General features: G+C 35.9%; 1 protein-coding gene across 3 annotated transcripts in view; it reads left to right on the plus strand.

Moving 5' to 3' along the window:
* RBL1 (RB transcriptional corepressor like 1) overlaps positions 1-19153 on the plus strand; it is a 77213-nt gene that overhangs the window by 25945 nt on the left and 32115 nt on the right. For 2 of the 3 annotated variants that reach the window (XM_082430100.1, XM_082430102.1), the window contains 7 exons: positions 2158-2270; positions 2461-2564; positions 7217-7354; positions 8835-9014; positions 11422-11554; positions 15622-15888; positions 17419-17630. In XM_082430100.1, coding sequence (XP_082286226.1) covers positions 2158-2270; positions 2461-2564; positions 7217-7354; positions 8835-9014; positions 11422-11554; positions 15622-15888; positions 17419-17630 — 1147 coding nt within the window. The remainder of the gene's footprint in view (positions 1-2157; positions 2271-2460; positions 2565-7216; positions 7355-8834; positions 9015-11421; positions 11555-15621; positions 15889-17418; positions 17631-19153) is intronic. The other variant, XM_082430101.1, reaches the window with a different exon arrangement.

Genomic DNA, 19153 nt, shown 5'->3' on the forward strand with positions numbered 1-19153 from the left:
CACTTCTGGGTATATATCCCAAAGAGTTGAAAACAGGATCTCAAAGAGATATCTGCACACCCAAGTTTATTGAAGCATTACCCGTAAGAGCCAAGATATAGAACCAACCTAAATGTCCACTGATGAATGAATGAATAAAGAAAATGTGGTATGTACAACAGACTATTACTCAGCCTTAAAAAGAAGGAAATCTTGTCATATGCTACAATATGGATGAATCTTGAAGACATTATACTCCAGTGAAATAAGCCAATCACAAAGAGACAAATACTGCATGATTCCACTTATATGAGGTATCTAAAGTAATAAGACTGATAGAAACAGAAAGTAGCATGGTGGTTGCCAGGGGATGGGGGAGGGGGGAAACAGGGAGTTGTTGTTTGATGGGTATAGAGTTTCATTTATGCAAGATGAGAAAGTTCTAGAGATCACTATACAATAACATGCACATAGCTGACAATAATGTACACTTAAAAATTAAGAGGGTAAATTTGTTATGTGTTTTTACCACATAACAAAATTTTAAAAAGACAACCTAGTTGGAAGAAAATATAACTCAAGAGGCACAGCTTTGCATTAGAAGAACTTGATAAGAACATAAAATGTTTTTGCCATGTATGCTACATGGCGCATGATGCTGGTCTTTTTGAACATGGGACTGGGAATTCTGAACCCTGCACTAGTTATTTGGCTTTGGGCAAATCACATTGTTTCTCACAGTCTTGGATTTGTGTCATTTCTGAATTAAGACCTGTATTCTGTGTTTTATTGATAGAAAGTTAACAGAGTTAATAATATAACAGGATTAATTGCTTCTTGCCAAATGTCTTTCTTTTTTTTTTTTTTTTTAATTTATTTATTTTTGGCTGCGTTGGGTCTTCATTGCTGCGTGTGGGCTTTCTCCGGTTCCGGTGATTAGGGGCTACTCTTCGTTGCAGTGCATGGGCTTCTCATTGCGGTGGCTTCTCTTGCTGTGGAGCACGGGCTGTACGCGCGTGGGCTTCAGTAGTTGCGGCTTGCAGGCTCTACAGTGCAGGCTCAGTAGTTGTGGCGCACGGGCTTAGTTGATCCGCGGCATGTGGGATCTTCCTGGACCAGGGCTCAAACCCATGTCCCCTGCATTGGCAGGCGGATTCTTAACCACTGTGCCACCAGGGAAGTCCTTTTTTTTTTTTTTTAATTTTTGGCTGCATTCGGTCTTCACTGCTGCAAGCGGGGGCTACTCTTTGTCATGGTATGCAGGCTTCTCATTGCAGTGGCTTCTCTTGTTGCAGAGCACAGGCTCTAGGTGCGCGGTCTTCAGTAGTTGCAGCACTTGGGCTCAGTAGTTGCAGCACGTGCACCCTAGAGCGCTAGTGCTTCAGTAGTTGCGGTGCATGGGCTCAGTAGTTGCGGCATGTGGGCTCTAGAGCGCAGGCTCAGTAGTTGTGGCACATGGGCTTAGTTGCTCTGCAGCATGTGGGATCTTCCCAGACCAGGGATCGAACCCGTGTCCCTTGCATTGGCAGGCAGATTCTTAACCACTGTGCCACCAGGGAAGTCCATCTTGCTTTTTAATGCTACATTTTTTTTACTTGTTATTCTTTTGGCTTTGATAAGAACTAAATGCAGTTTATTGTTCCAGCACAATATATACATAAACACTGTCTATCATTTTTCTTAAATCAGATGAAGAAATCTTTCTTAAATCAGGTTTATTGAAGTATAATTTATATACAAGAGTCCTCCTTTTTACTGTACAGTTGTATGAGATTTGACAAATGTATACAGTTGTATAACCATCACCACCATGATCAAAACATAGAACAGTCCCCCCAAATTTATGCCCCTTTGTAGTCAATCCCTATGCCATCCCCAGCCTCTGGAAACCACTGATATGTTTTCTGTCCTTAGAATTTTGCCTTTCTAGAATTTCATATAAATGGAAGCATAATAGAGATAACATTGACTCCCCTAATGTTGAAATTCCAAAACAATATGCCAAATGATTATATTTAAAGGCTGTAGACTGGTTTGAAATATGCTGTGTTTACATATCTAGGTTTACACCTGAGAATAGGACTTTGGTCACTAAAAACTAGACTAATTCTTGACTGAAGAAATGTTGGTACTCTGGAATTTTTTTTCTGTTAATTAGGTTCCTTTTGTATTTTTTAGATCTTGTATGCGTAATCCTATGGAAAACATTATGAAAACAGTGAAAGTAATAGGAGAGACTTTCTGCCAACACTATACCCAATCAACAGATGAACAGCCAGGATCTCACATAGGTAAGAAGACAAAACTGAAACTGATAAAGCATTGAAAGTAGATAGATTGTTCCAAGAAAAATAGAAACTCAAGGTTTTTCTTTCCCTGCAATTTTTAATATATCTGATTGTAGCTTATGTAAGTTTTGCTCTTTAGTTCTTAACAGCTACATTTATTTAGCACATGTTTTCCCCTTGTTTCCCCCCGTAGATTTTGCTGTAAACAGACTAAAGCTTGCAGAAATTTTGTATTATAAAATATTAGAGACTGTAATGGTTCAGGAGACACGAAGACTTCATGGAATGGATATGTCAGTAAGTAAATTCACTCTCCCAGCCACTGGCAAGGTCTACAGAACCTAAGCGTGGAAGCAATGTGTTGAGAGCCTCTGTAGTTCATTGTGGGGCTTAGCAGTTAATGGCAAACTTACCCATGATGACATGTTAATTGGCCTTAGTTGTCTTTGGCACACCCAGTGCTAGCCACCTCTAGGCAGAAATGTGAAATTTGTAAAATTTTTCTTTGATGCATCATCATTATCCTTTCCCTTTGGTCGGTTTTTTTGTCCTTCATTCCTAGCTAGCTAATAATGAAGTCCCCCAACTATTAAACCAACTGATAATTAAGATATCTAGCCATACTGCTCAGGGAGTTTTGAGGAATAAAATGTTGATGGCTTTTTTTTTTTTATTGCTTCATTTTCTTTGGACATTTGATCAAGTCTGATCACTCTCTCCAATAGCTATGTAAAGGAATTTTTCTAAGAAGTCAGACTTATCATATGATCTTTGTTTCCTCCTCCTCCTCTCTCTTGTCACTCTTGGAGCCTTCTGACCTTCAATTCCAGTAAGAAAAATTGATGTTTGGAGGTGCTGCTTAACTAGTGTAATAAAATTTCTCTGTGTTTGCACCCTGGAAGTTTTCTTCTGTGTTGGTTCCCCATTTTTCCTGTATGCCACGTCTTTCTTTTTCATGATTTACTAATACTTGATAGAGCTTATGCTCCCATAGCTTCCGGAGAAAGAAGTAAATTTTCAACTTTTTATTTTGAAATAACTATAGATTCACAGAAAGTTGCAAAAGTAGTACAGAGGGATCCCATATATCCATTTGCCCCCAGTGGTTACATTTTACATAGTATATCAAAACTAGGAAATTGACATTAGAACAATGTATGTGTCTTGCTCTTTACCCTTATATCACATGTGTAGATTAGGTAACCACCACCAAAATCAAGATACAGAACTGTTCTGTCGCCACAAAGATCTCCCTCATACTACCCCTTTTTAAGTGACACTCAGTCTCTTTAGCCACTAATTTGTTTTCCATATCTAAACTTTTATAATACACTCTTATGAGTTCTTTTTGTTTATATTTGTTGAGGTTTATTTTATGACCCAGGATATGGTTTTTCTTGGTAAATGTTCTGGGCACTTGAAAAGAATGTGTGCTGTTGTTTGGGTGGAGTGTTCTGTAAATGTCAGTTCTATCTTGTTGGTTAATGGTGTTGAATTCTTCTGTATCCTTGCTAATTTTTTGTTTAGTTCTATCAGTTATTGAGAGGAGAGAAAGGTATTGAAGTCTCCAAATAAAATTGTGGATTTGTCTCTTTCTCCTTTCAGTTCTATCAGATTTTTTTTTAATTCATATAGTTTGAAGCTCTGCTGTTTGATGCATAGACATTGAGGATTACTATGTCTTCTTGGTGAATTAATCATTTTATCATGACAGAACATCCCTCTCTGAGTCTGGTAATTGTCTTTGTTCTGAAGTCATCTGACTGATGTTTATACAGGCATACCTAGTTTTATTGTGCTTCACTTTTTTGCGCTTCACAAATAGTGACTTTTTAATAAATTAAAGGTTTGCAGCAACCCTGCATCAAGTCTGTTGGTGCCATATTTCTAACAGCATTTTCTCACTTCATTTCTCTGTGTCACATTTTGCTAATTGTAGCAATATTGCAAACTTTTTCACTACTATTGTATTTGTTATAGTGATCTGTGATTAGTGATCTTTACTATTGCAAAAAGATTACGACCCACTGAAGCCTCAGGTGATGGTCAGCATTTTTTAGTAATAAAGTACTTTTTAATTAAGTTATTTTTTTAGACATAATGCTATTGCACACTTAATAGATTATAATATAGTGTAAGCATAACTTTTATATGCATTGGGAAACCAAAAAATTTTGTGTGACTCACTTTATTGTGATATTTGCTTTATTGCATATTCACTTTATTGCAGTGGTCTGGAACCTGGTATGCCTGTATATCTTTTTCCATTCTTTTACTTTCAATCTACCTGTAACATCCTTTGAAATTAGTTTCTTGTAGGCAGCATATAGTTGAGTCATGTTTTTTTTAATCTACTGTGTCAGGCTTTTTGTTTTAATAGGTAAATTTAATTTACCTATTAAATTAAATTAAATTATTGATTTGTTAGGGCATAAGTCTGCCATTTTATACTTTGTTTTCTGTTTTGTTTTTCTGTTTTCTTTTTCCTACCTTCCTGTGGGTCACTTTGAACATTTTTAGACTGTATATCTTTGTATAGATTTTTTCTTTATTGGTTGCTCTAGGTATTACTTATACATACATAATTTCACAATCCAGTGGTATAGACATTTTATCGGCTCAAGTAAAGGGTGGAAACCTTACCTTAAGTATCTTTTTTAAAACTGCATGAATGTCTTTATTTTATTTTATTTTTTAATTTTTTTATTTTTTGGCCACACCACGCGACATGTGGGATCTTAGTTCCCTGACCAGGGATCGAACCCACACCTCCTGCATTGGAAGCATGGAGTCTTAACCACTGGACTGCCAGGGAAGTCCAGAATGTCTTTATTTTAGACTCACACTTGATTAATAGTTGTCTGTGTATAATTTTATGATTTAAAAGGCATTGCTCCATTATCTTCTAGATTCCAGTATTGCTAATTAGAAATCCAGTGGCATTCTAATTCTTTGTATTGGTATGTGACATGTTTTTACCTTCTGGAATCTTAGTTATCATTCTTTTATCACTAATGTTCTGAAATTTATAATAGAGTGCCTTAATCGTGGGTCTTTTCATTCATGTGTTGGGCATTCCTACAGAGTTGCTCTTTTAGCCCAGAAATTTACGTCCTGCAGTTCTGGGTCATTTTATTGCATTATTTCTTAGATAATGTATTGCCCACAATTTTATCTTTCTGGAGCTTTTATGATTCAGATAAAGAACCTTCTGGATTAATCCTCTTATTTTCTATTTCTTTGTCTTTTTGTTCTACTTCTAAGGATATTTACTCAATTTTTCACCATCCAATTCTAAAGAATTTTTTATTTTAGCTATATTTTCATTTCTATGACTTATTCTTTGAGGTTAATTTAGATTTCTTTGAGGTTTTCTTCTGATGCCTGCATTGTCTCTGTTTCCTCTGAGTTTCTTTTCCATTTGTTTTGATCTTTGTTTTTCAGTTGGAGGCTTTCCTCAAATGTTGGATTATTCCTCAAATATTGGATTACACCTTTGTCTTTCAGTTGGAGGCTTTCCTCAAATGTCTACTTTTTGAATGAGTCACTAAAAATGAGACATTAATAAACCCTTATGTTGACAAAACAGTTTGGCTCAAAGCTCTGTGTGCAAGAGTGAGAATAAAAGTCCAGTAGCCTCAAATGATCATGTAGTATAGGGACCCTCAACTGTTGGTGTCTTTCAGACTTCTCTGGAATATTTCAGTTTCTTTAGAAAAGTATCTGCCTGGCTGTTGGTGTTACAGAGCAGAGCAAGGAAGGGAAACTTGGTCTCACAATTCAGTCTGCAGACTTTCACCTTAAACCACGGTCTCTTCTATACCTGGTGTTCTCAAGCTCTGATTCTCTCTAGTTCAGTTTCTGTAGAGAATAATTCTCTAGATCCTTGTTGGGATAGACTAGAGACCTATCATCTGACTCCTTAGAGTGGTTGTTGGGTGGGGACCTGAGGACTTCTAACTACCATAAACTTAAAAATCACCCATCCATGTCAGCCCCTGCCTAACCTCTACTTTCCATTCTGCCTGTGCCTTCAGTTGCTGTGTTTTTCCCAAGTTGAGTGGAGCAGATTCATTTGTTTTAAGTGTCTCTCTTCAGGCCCTTATGTTTGACCATCCTACTTTCTGCTGAGTAATTTGTCATCCTTTCATCCAGTTTCAGTTTTCATATATGGTTTGCGGTTACAGTTAACTCCTTGTTCTATCCAAGATATTTTCTATTGCTTATTCTCTTTGTTGATTTGGAATGGTATTTGAAAGAAGGATGGCAACAAACACCATTTATAGAACTGAAAACTTATGTTAAATTTTAAACTCAGTGGCGAAATAGGACTTTATCTTTTTCTTTTTCTTTTTTTTTTTTTTTGCCACGCCACGTGGCATCGGGATCTTAGTTCCCTGACCAGGGATCGAATCCATGCCCCCTGCAGTGGAAGCATGGAGTCTTAACCACTGGACTGCCAGGGAAGTCCCAGGACTTTATCTTAGTAAAATATTTCTTTCTCTGAACTTTTAAAAATCTTAACTGTGATATACTACACCTTTGATTTTAGTGTTTTGATTAATAAACACTGCCCTCATGTTGACAAAACAGTTGACATAAAACTGTCATTTAAATAAAGGAGCCCAATTCTTATGCTTTTCTCTTGGCAGGAATATTAATTATTTTATTATTTACTCCAGTTTCAAAGTAGATTGTTGTTTATGCCTCATTTGAATTTAACATCTATCACTGAGCAAGATTATATCTTATAAGAAAATTATCAGTTTAAGAACTCAGATTTTTATCTCTGGTAATCTAGTATAATATAATGTGCACTTATATAAGTTATGGTTTATAACTTATATAAGATATAAGTTTTTTTCTTGTTTCTATAGTCTTCTTTATATAATGGCAGAGGCTAAAATTGCTGAGAAATTTATTAAACTGTGGTCTTTCTCTTCCCCAAGGTTCTTTTAGAGCAGGATATATTTCATCATTCCTTGATGGCCTGTTGTTTGGAAATTGTGCTCTTTGCCTATAGCTCACCTCGTACTTTTCCCTGGATTATTCAAGTTCTTAATCTGCGACCATTTTATTTTTATAAGGTGAGATGAGAGCAAAGTTCTGTTATGGTGTGCCTCAGGTAAACATTCTGTTTGTCTTAATGCTGAAGAAGTGAGCTGTAGTGATGTCTGGAAAATATTTCCAGAGGTATTGTGAAAGCATTCCTTTTAGGGTGGAATCAAGGACAAAAGGGAGACGAAGAGAGGGAATCAGTAAATTAAGCCAATCACACAGCTTCAGTTTTTGCATCACTGACTTGCAAATGTGGCCAGGAACTAAGTAGTTAAGTTTGAATTTCCATATTATGAATGAAAATCATAATCCTGTTAAATAGATGTATGATGAAGAACAAAAACTCTTTATCTCAGGAGAAAGAAAAGGTCTAAAATTAATTGTGGTCATGGTCTAGCTAATGAGGCTGTAATAACAGATGGTGCTCCTTCCCCAAATTTGAGCTAATTCATTGTGGATGAATCTTACTTACTTACCCTTTTGTACCTGCTAGAACCTTTTTCTTACAAAACACAGAGGTCAAGCTGCAGTAACATTTAATGTTACCTGATGTCTGAATTTAAGACTGATGCTATTACTATACTGGTTGGCATAATTTAGTTAATATTTTGTCATCTGTGTTACTTGCAAATTATTGATTATAGAAAAGTTAGTTTGATGAGTTAAATTTTATACCTAAATATACCTAAAGTTACAGAAATGCAGATCACTGAAAACCCTATCCATTTTAATTGTTGACTGAATGGAATTTAAATTCTTTTTAGTTTTGTAAAGAAAATTGCTTCTCTATATTTACTTTAATGTTTATGTATGTGTTTCCAATTTTCCATTAGGAAATATCTGTAGTTTTATCTGAGGAAAAAGTTTAGTTTTTGCCCTCACCTAATAACAATTCATTTTTATTTGTAACATCCTTTTTTCATTCAAGAAGTTAAATGCCGTTGTTTTTTAACCACATAAATAATATATACTCCTTGAAGAAAAACAGAAAATACACACAAATGTAGATATTAAAGTCATACATTATAATCCTAATTACAAATAATAATCACTATTAATATTTTTATACATATGCTTACAGACTTTGCTCTAGATATTTACTCTTATTAAAATGGAACTATAGTGTATATAAGCAAAGTTCCTTTTAAATATGTTATTCATTCTTTCTTTTGAGCTGTTGGGAGGAATAGTCTGAGAAGGGGCAGTGAATTCAAAATAGCACTGGACTGGGAACCCAAGACCTGACTTCTACCACTATTGGGCTGTTGACCACTTTCACCTATCATTGCCTCTGTTTTCCGTGTATAAAATAAAACATGAAAACCAGAAATGTATGTGAAAGTATTTTGAAGATCTTAAAAACTTCTTTATAAATTAAAAATATATTAATAAGCCATAGAATTATGGTTCAAAGGTACTCTTGGTTCTGTGTCATTAATAACAGCAGAGCTAGCCATACATGTAAGCCTAGTCTAGAACTGACTACTTGAGACCACATGACTTTCTCAGTTTTCTCTTCTCCAGGTTATTGAGGTGGTGATCCGCTCAGAGGAGGGGCTCTCCAGGGACATGGTGAAACACCTGAACAGCATTGAAGAACAGATTTTGGAGAGTTTAGCATGGAGTCATGATTCTGCGCTGTGGGAGGCTCTCCAGGCTTCCGCAAACAGAGTTCCTACCTGTGAAGAAGTGAGTTAGGGCAAGGCTAATAATCCCATCATTTTATGAAAGCAGCTTTATTGAGACGTGATTCCCATACCATACAGTTCACTCATAAGTATACGATTCAGTGGTTTTTAGTATATTCATAGGTATGTGCAGTCATCACCACAGTCACTTTTGGAACACACCACCTCAACAGGAAACTTTACGTATCACTTCCCTAACCTCCATCTTCTTGACCTAGCCCCTAAGCAACCAAGTAATCTACTTTCCATCTCTATTGATTTCCCTATTCTGGACATTTCATGTAAATGGAATCATACAATATGTGGTCCTTTTTAACTGACTTCTTTTTTTTTTTTTTAAACATCTTTATTGGAGTATAATTGCTTTACAATGGTGTGTTAGTTTCTACTTTATAACAAAGTGAATCAGCTATACATATATCCCCATATCTCCTCCCTCTTGCGTCTCCCTCCCACCCTCCTTATCCCACCCCTCTAGGTGGTCACAAAGCACTGAGCTGATCTCCCTGTGCTATGCGGCTGCTTCCCACTAGCTATCTATTTTACATTTGGTAGTGTATATATGTCCATGCCACTCTCTCACTTCGTCCCAGCTTACCCTTCCCCCTCCCCGTGTCCTCAAGTCCATTCTCTACATCTGCCTCTTTATTCCTGTCCTGCCCCTAGGTTCTTCAGAACCTTTTTTTTTTTTTTAGATTCCATATATACGTGTTAGCATATGGTATTTTGTTTTTCTCTTTCTGACTTAGTTCACTCTGTATGACAGACTCTAGGTCCATCCACCTCACTGCAAATAACTCAATTTCATTTCTTTTTATGGCTGAGTATAACTGACTTCTTTTATTAGCATAATGATTTTAGGTTCATCCATGTTGTTGTATATATCAGCACTTCATTCCTTTTTATGGCTTACTAATATCCCATTGTATGGATATACCAGTTTGTTTATTCATTTATCAATGGATAAACTTGGGTTGTTTCCACCTTTTGACTATTATGAATAATGCTGCTATGAACATTCATGAACAAGTTTTTGTGTGGACATATATTTTCATTTTTCTTGAGTATATGGCTAGCAGTGGAATTGCTGGGCCATATAGTAACTCTCTTTAAACTTTTGAGGAACTGTCAGACTGTTTTCCAAAGTGGCTGCACCATTTAACGTTCCCACCATCAGTGTATAAAGATTCTAATATCTCCACATCCTCTCCAGTGCTTATTATCTGTCTTCCTGATTCTAGCCATCCTAGTAGGCATGAAGTATTATCTCACTGTGGGGTTTTTTTTGCATTTCCCTGATGGCTAATGATGTTCAACATCATTTCATGTGCTTATTGGCCATTTCTTTATCATCTTTGGAGAAATATCTATTCAGATCCTTTGCCCATTTTTTATTTGGGTTGTCTTTTTATTATTGAGTTATAGGGTTCTTTATATATTTTAGATACACTCCTTTATCCGATATATGATTGGTAAAACTTTTCTCCCATTCCATGGGTTGTCTTTTTACTTTCCTGATGATGACCTTTGAAACACAAAAGTTTTAAATTTTGATGATATCCAGTTTATCTATTCTTTTGTTGCTTGTGCTTTCAGTATCAGATCTAAGAAACCATTAATCCCATCATTTTTAATTTTTTAAATATCCATATAAAGAATTAAACACTTTTAATTAGTAGTATTTACAATAAAAAGATCAAAAGCTTCTGCCTAATGCACACAAATTGCATATTTAACTGTTTAGTATCATGAGAAATTGAGTTTTTTCCCTTCACCTCTGTGTTATTCTTTTTTAACTCTTGTCTATACATCCTTCTTTGCTTTTCTGTGTCTCCTTATACTTCATTAATCTTCTTGAGTTTTCCCCTAATCTCAAACAACTGAAAGAACTATTTAAGACTAGGAAGAACTGAAAAGATGATTTCTTAAAGCCTCTCTTCCATGCTTCTTTGGTCTTTTGCAGCAGACTGTGATTAATTGGGCAATCTTCAGTATTCATCAATATTTCCATTATGGAATCCATTGGGAATGGAAAAAAAAGCTATGAACTTAAAAGAGAAGGATTTGGGTTGAAGCCCTCGCTCTAATATTTAGTAGCAGTGTGTCCTTGGGCAGATTTCACATTTTAGAGCCTAAATTTTCTCATCCATAAGTGAAGAATAGCAGTGCCTACCTCATAGGTTTACTTCTAGTGGTCAGTAAACTTTACTAGATATAAGAGTAAGTGAGATGAACTCTTTACATATCTTTAACAACATTAACTATTGAGCACTTTATGCAAGTTGGTATATTTTGTGAAGGACAGGGAAATAAAACAGTAAAAAAGTTAAGACTTTCTCATTTTTTCTGTTATGTTTTGATCAGTGGGTTTATCTGTGTGTAAAGCAGAGGGTTTTTGTTTTCTACAGGTTATATTCCCAAATAATTTTGAAACAGGAAATGGGGGAAATGTACAGGGACATCTTCCCATGATGCCAATGTCTCCTCTAATGCATCCAAGGGTCAAAGAAGTTCGGACTGACAGTGGGAGTCTTCGAAAGGGTAGGTTCAACATTGGTAAAACAATGAAAAAATAACAAAGATCTTTTTTTTTTTTAATTTTTATTTATTTATTTATTTATTCATGGCTGTGTTGGGTCTTCGTTTCTGTGCGAAGGCTTTCTCCAGTTGTGGCAAACGGGGGGCCATTCTTCATCACGGTGCGCGGGCCTCTCACTGTCGCGGCCTCTCTTGTTGCGGAGCACAGGCTCCAGACGCGCAGGCTCAGTAGTTGTGGCTCACGGGCCCAGCCGCTCCGCGGCATGTGGGATCCTCCCAGACCAGGGCTCGAACCCGTGTCCCCTGCATTGGCAGGCAGACTCTCAACCACTGCGCCACCAGGAAAGCCCAAAGATCTTTTTTTAGAGAAAATTTCAAGTCTTGCCTAACATATTATTAAGAAATACAATTTTTTTATCAAGATTTGAAAGGGGATTAATGTTTATGCCAACACCCCGTGTGGCTCATTTTATACTTTTTATATTAAAGTAATAAGATTTCCACTCTGATTTTGAATCTAATCTATTTTTTAAATTGCAATGTCTATTATTGTGGAAATAGTATTTTGGCTTTTTCATAAATATACACAGCTTTTCCTCAATGCTAATGGAAAACTATTTAAGCTAAATACCTACTTTTCCAAATGTGACAAAAGTTATATTCTTTATCTCTGTGTCTTTAAAGAAAAAGAAACGTTTAAAGCAGAACAAAGAACTCTATGGGATACTTAAATTCATCTAATAAATTACTTATCTATACTCTCTCAAAATAGTTCATTTGAGCCTTACTAATAGGAAGATTTTAGTGCATTATTCTTTATTTTCTCTTGTGATGTAGCAAACTGATGTGTGCATCTTCTGGATTATTTAACTCTTGGATTTTTAAAAATCACTTAAAATCTTCTGATGACAGTATCCCTGAATAAACCTCAGATGTACAAGTATTCAGGTTACATAGTGAGGTAGCTCAAGACCCACTTTTGGACTATAATTGTGTGTGTGTGTCTTGCTTTACATGTAGTATAAGGTCATAAAAATGTGCACGCTGTGCATGCAAAACAATCTTCATTAAGCAAGGGGAATAATTAGGATTGTTTTATGACCTTTAAAAATCTTGTCAAACCTAAAAACTCTCTTACTGTCAATTATTAATATTTAAACAAATTTAAAAATAGTAAAAATATTTACTTAGTACACTACAATTTAAAACATTGGAAACATTGAGAATGAAAATGTTTTGTTTTTAAAAAAGTCATAAAGAATCGTTTACATGGTGCTTGCCACTTTCTTATATAACTTACAATACTGAGTGAGCTTCTTTCCTGTGCCTTGGTGAACTGTCATGTTTCTTTCTAAGTTTGGACCAGCTCTTAACATTTTATCCTTTGTGCTTTCAGTGTTGTGAAATATTTCTGAGAGTTCCTTTAATGTGAAGTTTTTTGCCATCATAACTTCCTGTTGGATGTCTTCATCCTATTCATCTTAACAACTTTTCGCATTTATATCAATAAGTCTCATCTTCACACAGTTCTTCTGGCTGTATATCTAATCTCTTGAATAGCAGCAGTGTCAACATTCCTACGGTCAGCTATTTCTTCTATAACTTCAGTAACAATTTTAATTTCACTTTCAGCATTATCACTTTTCATTTCTTTGTTGGACTTTCACTTTTATGGGGGGGCCATTCCCTCTTTCATTTGTCTATTTTCATTTGTCTATTTTGTAAAATGCGGGTTTATCACTGGGAAATAAGGAGACAACATAACCATATGCTTTGCTGCCTGCATGAATTAAACCAGCAGATTTGCCCTGACCAATCACCAACAGACTTTGAAAGAAGTAACAGGATTGGTCACTGATCATGATGCACATCTATTTTTCACACAATGATTTATGTAAATCCTCATGGGAAAAGTTTGTAGTTTATGCAGTTACTCACAGTTAATATACCATGGCAACTGAAATCTGAACCTTTTTGTTAAGGCGGTCGTTAATTTATGCTATGGTAACTGAAACTCATGCATACTTTAACTGTACAAAGCCTGAACTCTGTGCGTATGTGTGTGTGTGTATCTGACTATAATGTGTATGTGTATATAATATATATTATATATATAATATATGTTATATGTGTGTGTGTGTGTGTGTGTGTTTGCAGCCTAGGTAGAGATCTCAGAACTAAGATCATGAAGAAATGGTCACTAAAATGTAATTCTGTCCTGGTGGTGGAATTTTGAGTGTTACCTTTTTCATTACAGTTTTTTGGTATCATTTGAGTTTTTTCAATGAGCTTTTAAAAATTGAGATATAATTCACATCCCATAAAATTCACCCTTTTAAAATATACAATTCAGTATATTCACAAGACTATACAACTATCACCATTATCTAATTCCAGAACATTTTTATCACCCCCCCAAAAAAACCTGTATCCAATAGTAATCGCTCTCTATTTCCTCCTCTACCAAGACCCTGGAACTACTAATCTATTCTTTGTCTCTATGGATCTTCCTGTTCTGGACATTTCATATAAATGGAATTATATAATATGTGACCTTTGTGATTGGCTTCTTTTACTTATCATGTTTTCAAGGTATATATATGTTGTCGCATGTGTCAACACTTCATTACGCTGAATAATTTTTCATTGTATGGATATACTGTATATTGTTTGTTCATTCGTTTGTTAATGGACATTTGGATTATTTCCACTTGTCTTTTATGAATAACGCTGCTGTGAACATTCAGGTGATATATTATTTTTATAATTAGAAGAAAAAGGTATTTTCTTATAGGGGTTCAGGCAAGAGAATCAAATAATGGAAAATCCTTAGAAAACAATAATATTGAGCCTTGACTCTGGGAGAAAAAAGACAATTTATTAACTTATATATTTGTTAAATTTTTATTGTCTACTGCAGCTTTTCCAGTACTGTGCTAGGCAGAGAATCATTTCAAGGGTCTTGCAGCTAACTTCATGGCTATAACATGAGTTTTCCCTTGAAATGTCAGCTCTGAACATTCCAAGTCAGATTCAAGGGCTGCATTGGTTTTCTTAGATATAAGGTATCCAGGTAGACTTCTGTTAAGGGGTAATGGGAGCTACAATAGAACTTGCCACTTTTTTTTACTAAGACTGGAAGTCAGAGCTGCTTTTTTAACCTCCAGAATTATGGAGAGATTTTTATTAAACCATGACTATTCCCCACTTACCTCAGTAATACAGAGAGCTGTCAAATTATTGCCAGAGGTAATTTTTATACCTTTTAAACATGTTTTGAAAATAGATGACATGGCTATCTAATTATCTAGTAATTGTAAAAATAATTAGTGAAACGTTTTTACTTTAAAAACATGTTATATACCTGTAAAGAAACAGTGGGTTGAGGGAAGTAGGGGGAAAATGGTGGGAAAAGATGTAGGGTTGGCTAGGAGAGGCTTTGCACCTAGTGGAGATGGAAGGGAGAGCAGTTTCTGCAGAAGGATAGCACTGGAAAAGAGGTTTAATCCATACCTTACTTTCTTTTTTATCAACACACTAATGCCTCAGATTAAGGCAAGTTAAGCAGAGTCATAACACTTCTACTCATCTTTATCTTCTAGTGGACTTATAAAAGATGATTCTGCCTCTACTAAATCAGAAAGCCACAGCTACTGCCTTAAACTGTTTGAAGTGTGGGCATGTGGCGAAGGCAAAATTGTGAACCAAATCACTGATTTTTCCTTCTAATCAGGAGTTATTTACTAGATAAGATTGGGAGACAGAAGCTAGTTGGACTACTTTTGAAATTTAGCAGTCACCACATTCTACCTCTCACCTTCTACTTTACCCTTAATATTTTGCTTCTTTAATATAGGCAGAGGTTCAAGAAACCAGGAAGGTGAGCTCTCATAATTTTATTTTAAGACTTACTTCATTCTCCTCTCTCCCACTAGACTCGATTATTCCATGAGGACAGAGGCCATGTTATTAGCATAGTAACTCAATCTCTATTTGTTGAATGAGTGAGTAAACCTGACTTATTATTTTGGAATACATGTCAAACTGTTATAAATTTTTCTCTTTATTAGATACGCAACCATTGTCTCCAATTTCTGTCCATGAACGCTACAGTTCTCCTACCGCTGGGAGTGCTAAGAGAAGACTTTTTGGGGAAGACCCCCCAAAGGAAATGCTTATGGACAGGATCATAACAGAAGGAACAAAATTGAAAATTGCTCCTTCTTCAAGCATTACTGCTGAAAATATATCAATTTCACCTGGGCAAAGTCTTCTAACAATGGCCACAGCCATAGTAACAGGGACAACAGGACATAAAGTTACAATCCCATTGCATGGTAACATTTTGATGCATTTATTTTATATTTTTTCTGAGTTGGATGAAAATTTAAGAAATGTCTTATTGGATTGATCACATGGTCTTATTATTCCAGTATTTTTTCTTGAAACTGTATACTTTTTTTTTTCTTTGGCTGCGTTTGGTCTTCGTTGCTGTGCACGGGCTTTCTCTAGTTACAGGGAGCAGGGGCTACTCTTCATTGCAGTTCACGGGCTTCTCATTGCGGTGGCTTCTCCTGTTGCGGAACATGGGCTCTAGGCATGCGGGCTTCAGTAGTTGCAGCACACGGGCTTCAGTAGTTGTGGTGTGAGGGCTCGGTAGTTGCGGCTCGTGGGCTCGAGGGTACATGGGCTTCAGTAGTTGTGGCTTGTGGGCTCTAGAGTGAAGGCTCAGTAGTTGTGGCGCACAAGCTTAGTTGCTCCGTGGCATGTGGGATCTTCCCAGACCAGGGATCGAACCTGTGTCTCCTGCATTGGCAGGCAGATTCTTAACCACTTCGCCACCAGGGAAGTCCCTGAACCCATACTTTTTTTTCTCTAAGAGCAGTTTTAGGTTCATGGCAAAATTGAGCCTTCCTTGCCATCGACATCCTGCACCAGAGAGACACGTGTTACAATTGATGAACTTTCATGGACACATCATTATCACCCCAAGTCCATAGTTTGCATTAGGGTTCACTCTTTGGTGTTGTACATTCTATGAATTTTGACAAATGTCTAATGACACATATCTACCATTATACTATTATACAGAATAGTTTCACTGCCCTAAAGATCCTCTGTGCTCCACCCTTTTGTTTTGTTTTGAACCTATAGAGGCATTCCTAGTATTATTGCACTTTGCTTTGTTGCACTTTACAGATACTATTTTTTTTTTTTTACAAATTGAAGGTTTCTGGCAACCCTGTGTTGTCAAATGATGATTAGCATTTTTTAGCAACAAAGTATTTTTTAATTGCGGTACGTACATTGTTTTTTAGACATAATGCTATTGCACACTTAATAGACTGCAATATAGCATAAACATAATTTTTATGTGCACTAGGAAACCAAAAAATTCACGTGACTCACTTTATTATGATACTCAATTTATTGTAGTGGTCTGGAACCAAACTCGCAATGTCTCTGAGGTATGCCTGCACTGTTTTTTGAATTTTCACATTCTATAAATTTACAACCCTCTTTGTTAGGACTTATTTTATTTTCTTATCTGAGTTTTACAAATAAGTGCATTGAGCAAGAATTTTGTTTATTGATTAAAAACATCTCCTTTAGAGCTCAAAAGAAAATAATTTTATTGTTTCAGAGCAGAAATAGAAAATAAGAGTATCATAACCTAGAATTACTATTTTTGTGGCTTTCTTCTAACATATTCCTATGCATAGATAGATAGATAAATAGATAGATAGATAGATAGATAGTAAAGAAAGGAAGGGAGGGAGAGAGGGAGGAAGGAAGCAAGGAAGGAAGAGATGACAACTTTTCTGGGGCACATTTCTAAAACTAAGAACTCTTGCTTGTACATTCAGGTATTGCAAATGATGCTGGAGAGATCACACTGATACCAATTTCCATGAATACAACTCAGGAGTCCAAAGTCGAGAGTCCTGTATCACTTACGGCTCAGTCATTAATTGGTGCTTCTCCAAAACAGACCCATTTGACTAAAGCACAAGAGGTACATTCAGTTGGAATAAGCAAACCAAAGAGAACTGGGTCCTTAGCACTGTTTTATAGAAAGGTACGTGTTTTTATAGCATCTAAAAAGGTCTCCTTTAATCAATGCAAGAAAGATTGAGTAACAGAGGGCAGCTTTAGCCTTCTTTTTTTGTGTGTGGTAAAATATACATGAAATTTACTATTTTAACCATTTTTAAGTGTACAGCTAAATGTCATTAGTACATTCACGTTGTTGTGCAGCTTCCACCACCATCCATCTCCAGACTTTTTCATCTTCCTAAACTGAAACTCTGTACCCATTAAATAGTAACTCCTCATTTCTTCCCCCCACCCCCAGCCCCTGGTAGCCATTATTCTACTTTCTGTCTCTATGAATTTGACTACTCTAGGTACCTCATATAAGTGGAATTATATAACGTTTGTCCTTTTTTGACAGGCTTATTTCACTTAGCATAATGTTTTCAAGGTTCTTCAATATTGTAACATGGTCATAATTTCCTTCCTTTTTAAGGCTGACTAATATTCCATCGTATGTATATACCATATTTTGTTTATCCATTCATCTATAGATGGACATTTGGGTTGTTTCTACCTTTTGGTTATTGTGAGTGAATAGTGTTGCTATGAACATTGGTGTACAGGTATCCAAGTCTGCTTTCAATTCTTTTGGGTATATACAGAAGTGGAATAGTAATTTTAAATTTAATTTTTGAGAAAATGCTATACAGTTTCCCACAGTGGCTGCACCATTTATATTCCTGCCAGCAACATACAAGTGTTTTTCACAATATTGTGAAATACAAGTGTTTTTCTCTTTCTGACTTACTTCACTCTTTATGACAGTCTCTAGATCCATCCACCTCACTACAAGTAACTCAATTTCGTTTCTTTTTATGGCTGCGTAACATTCTGTTGTATATATATGCCACATCTTCTTTATCCGTTCATCTGTCAATGGACACTTAGGTTGCTTCCATGTCCTGGCTGTTGTAAGTAGAACTGCAGTGAATATTGTGGTACATGACTCTTTTTGAATTATGGTTTTCTCAGGGTATATGCCCAATAGTGGGATCGCTGGGTCATATGGTACTTCTATTTTTACTTTTTTAAGGAACTGCCATACTGTTCTCCATAGTGGTTGTATCAATTTACATTCCCACCAGCAGTGCAAGAGGGTTCTCTTTTCTCCACACCCTCTCCAGCATTTATTGTTTGTAGATATTTTGATGATGGCCGTTCTGAAGGGTGTGAGGTGATAACCTCATTGTGGTTTTGATTTGCATTTCTCTAATGATTAGTGATTTTGAGCATCCTTTCATGTGTTTGTTGACAATCTGTATATCTTCTTTGGAGAAATGTCTATTTAGGTCTTCTGCCTATTTTTGGATTGGGTTGTTTGTTTTCTTGATATTGAGCTGCATGAGCTGCTTGTATATTTTGGAGATTAATCCTTTGTCAGTTGCTTCATTTGCAAATATTTTCTCCCATTCTGAGGGTTGTCTTTTCATCTTGTTTATGGTTTCCTTTGCTGTGCAAAAGCATTTACGTTTCATTAGGTCCCATTTGTTTATTTTTGGTTTTATT

This window comes from Balaenoptera physalus (genome assembly GCF_965194825.1).
Source record: "Balaenoptera physalus genome assembly, chromosome: 16".
Taxonomy (NCBI): Eukaryota; Metazoa; Chordata; class Mammalia; order Artiodactyla; family Balaenopteridae; genus Balaenoptera; species Balaenoptera physalus.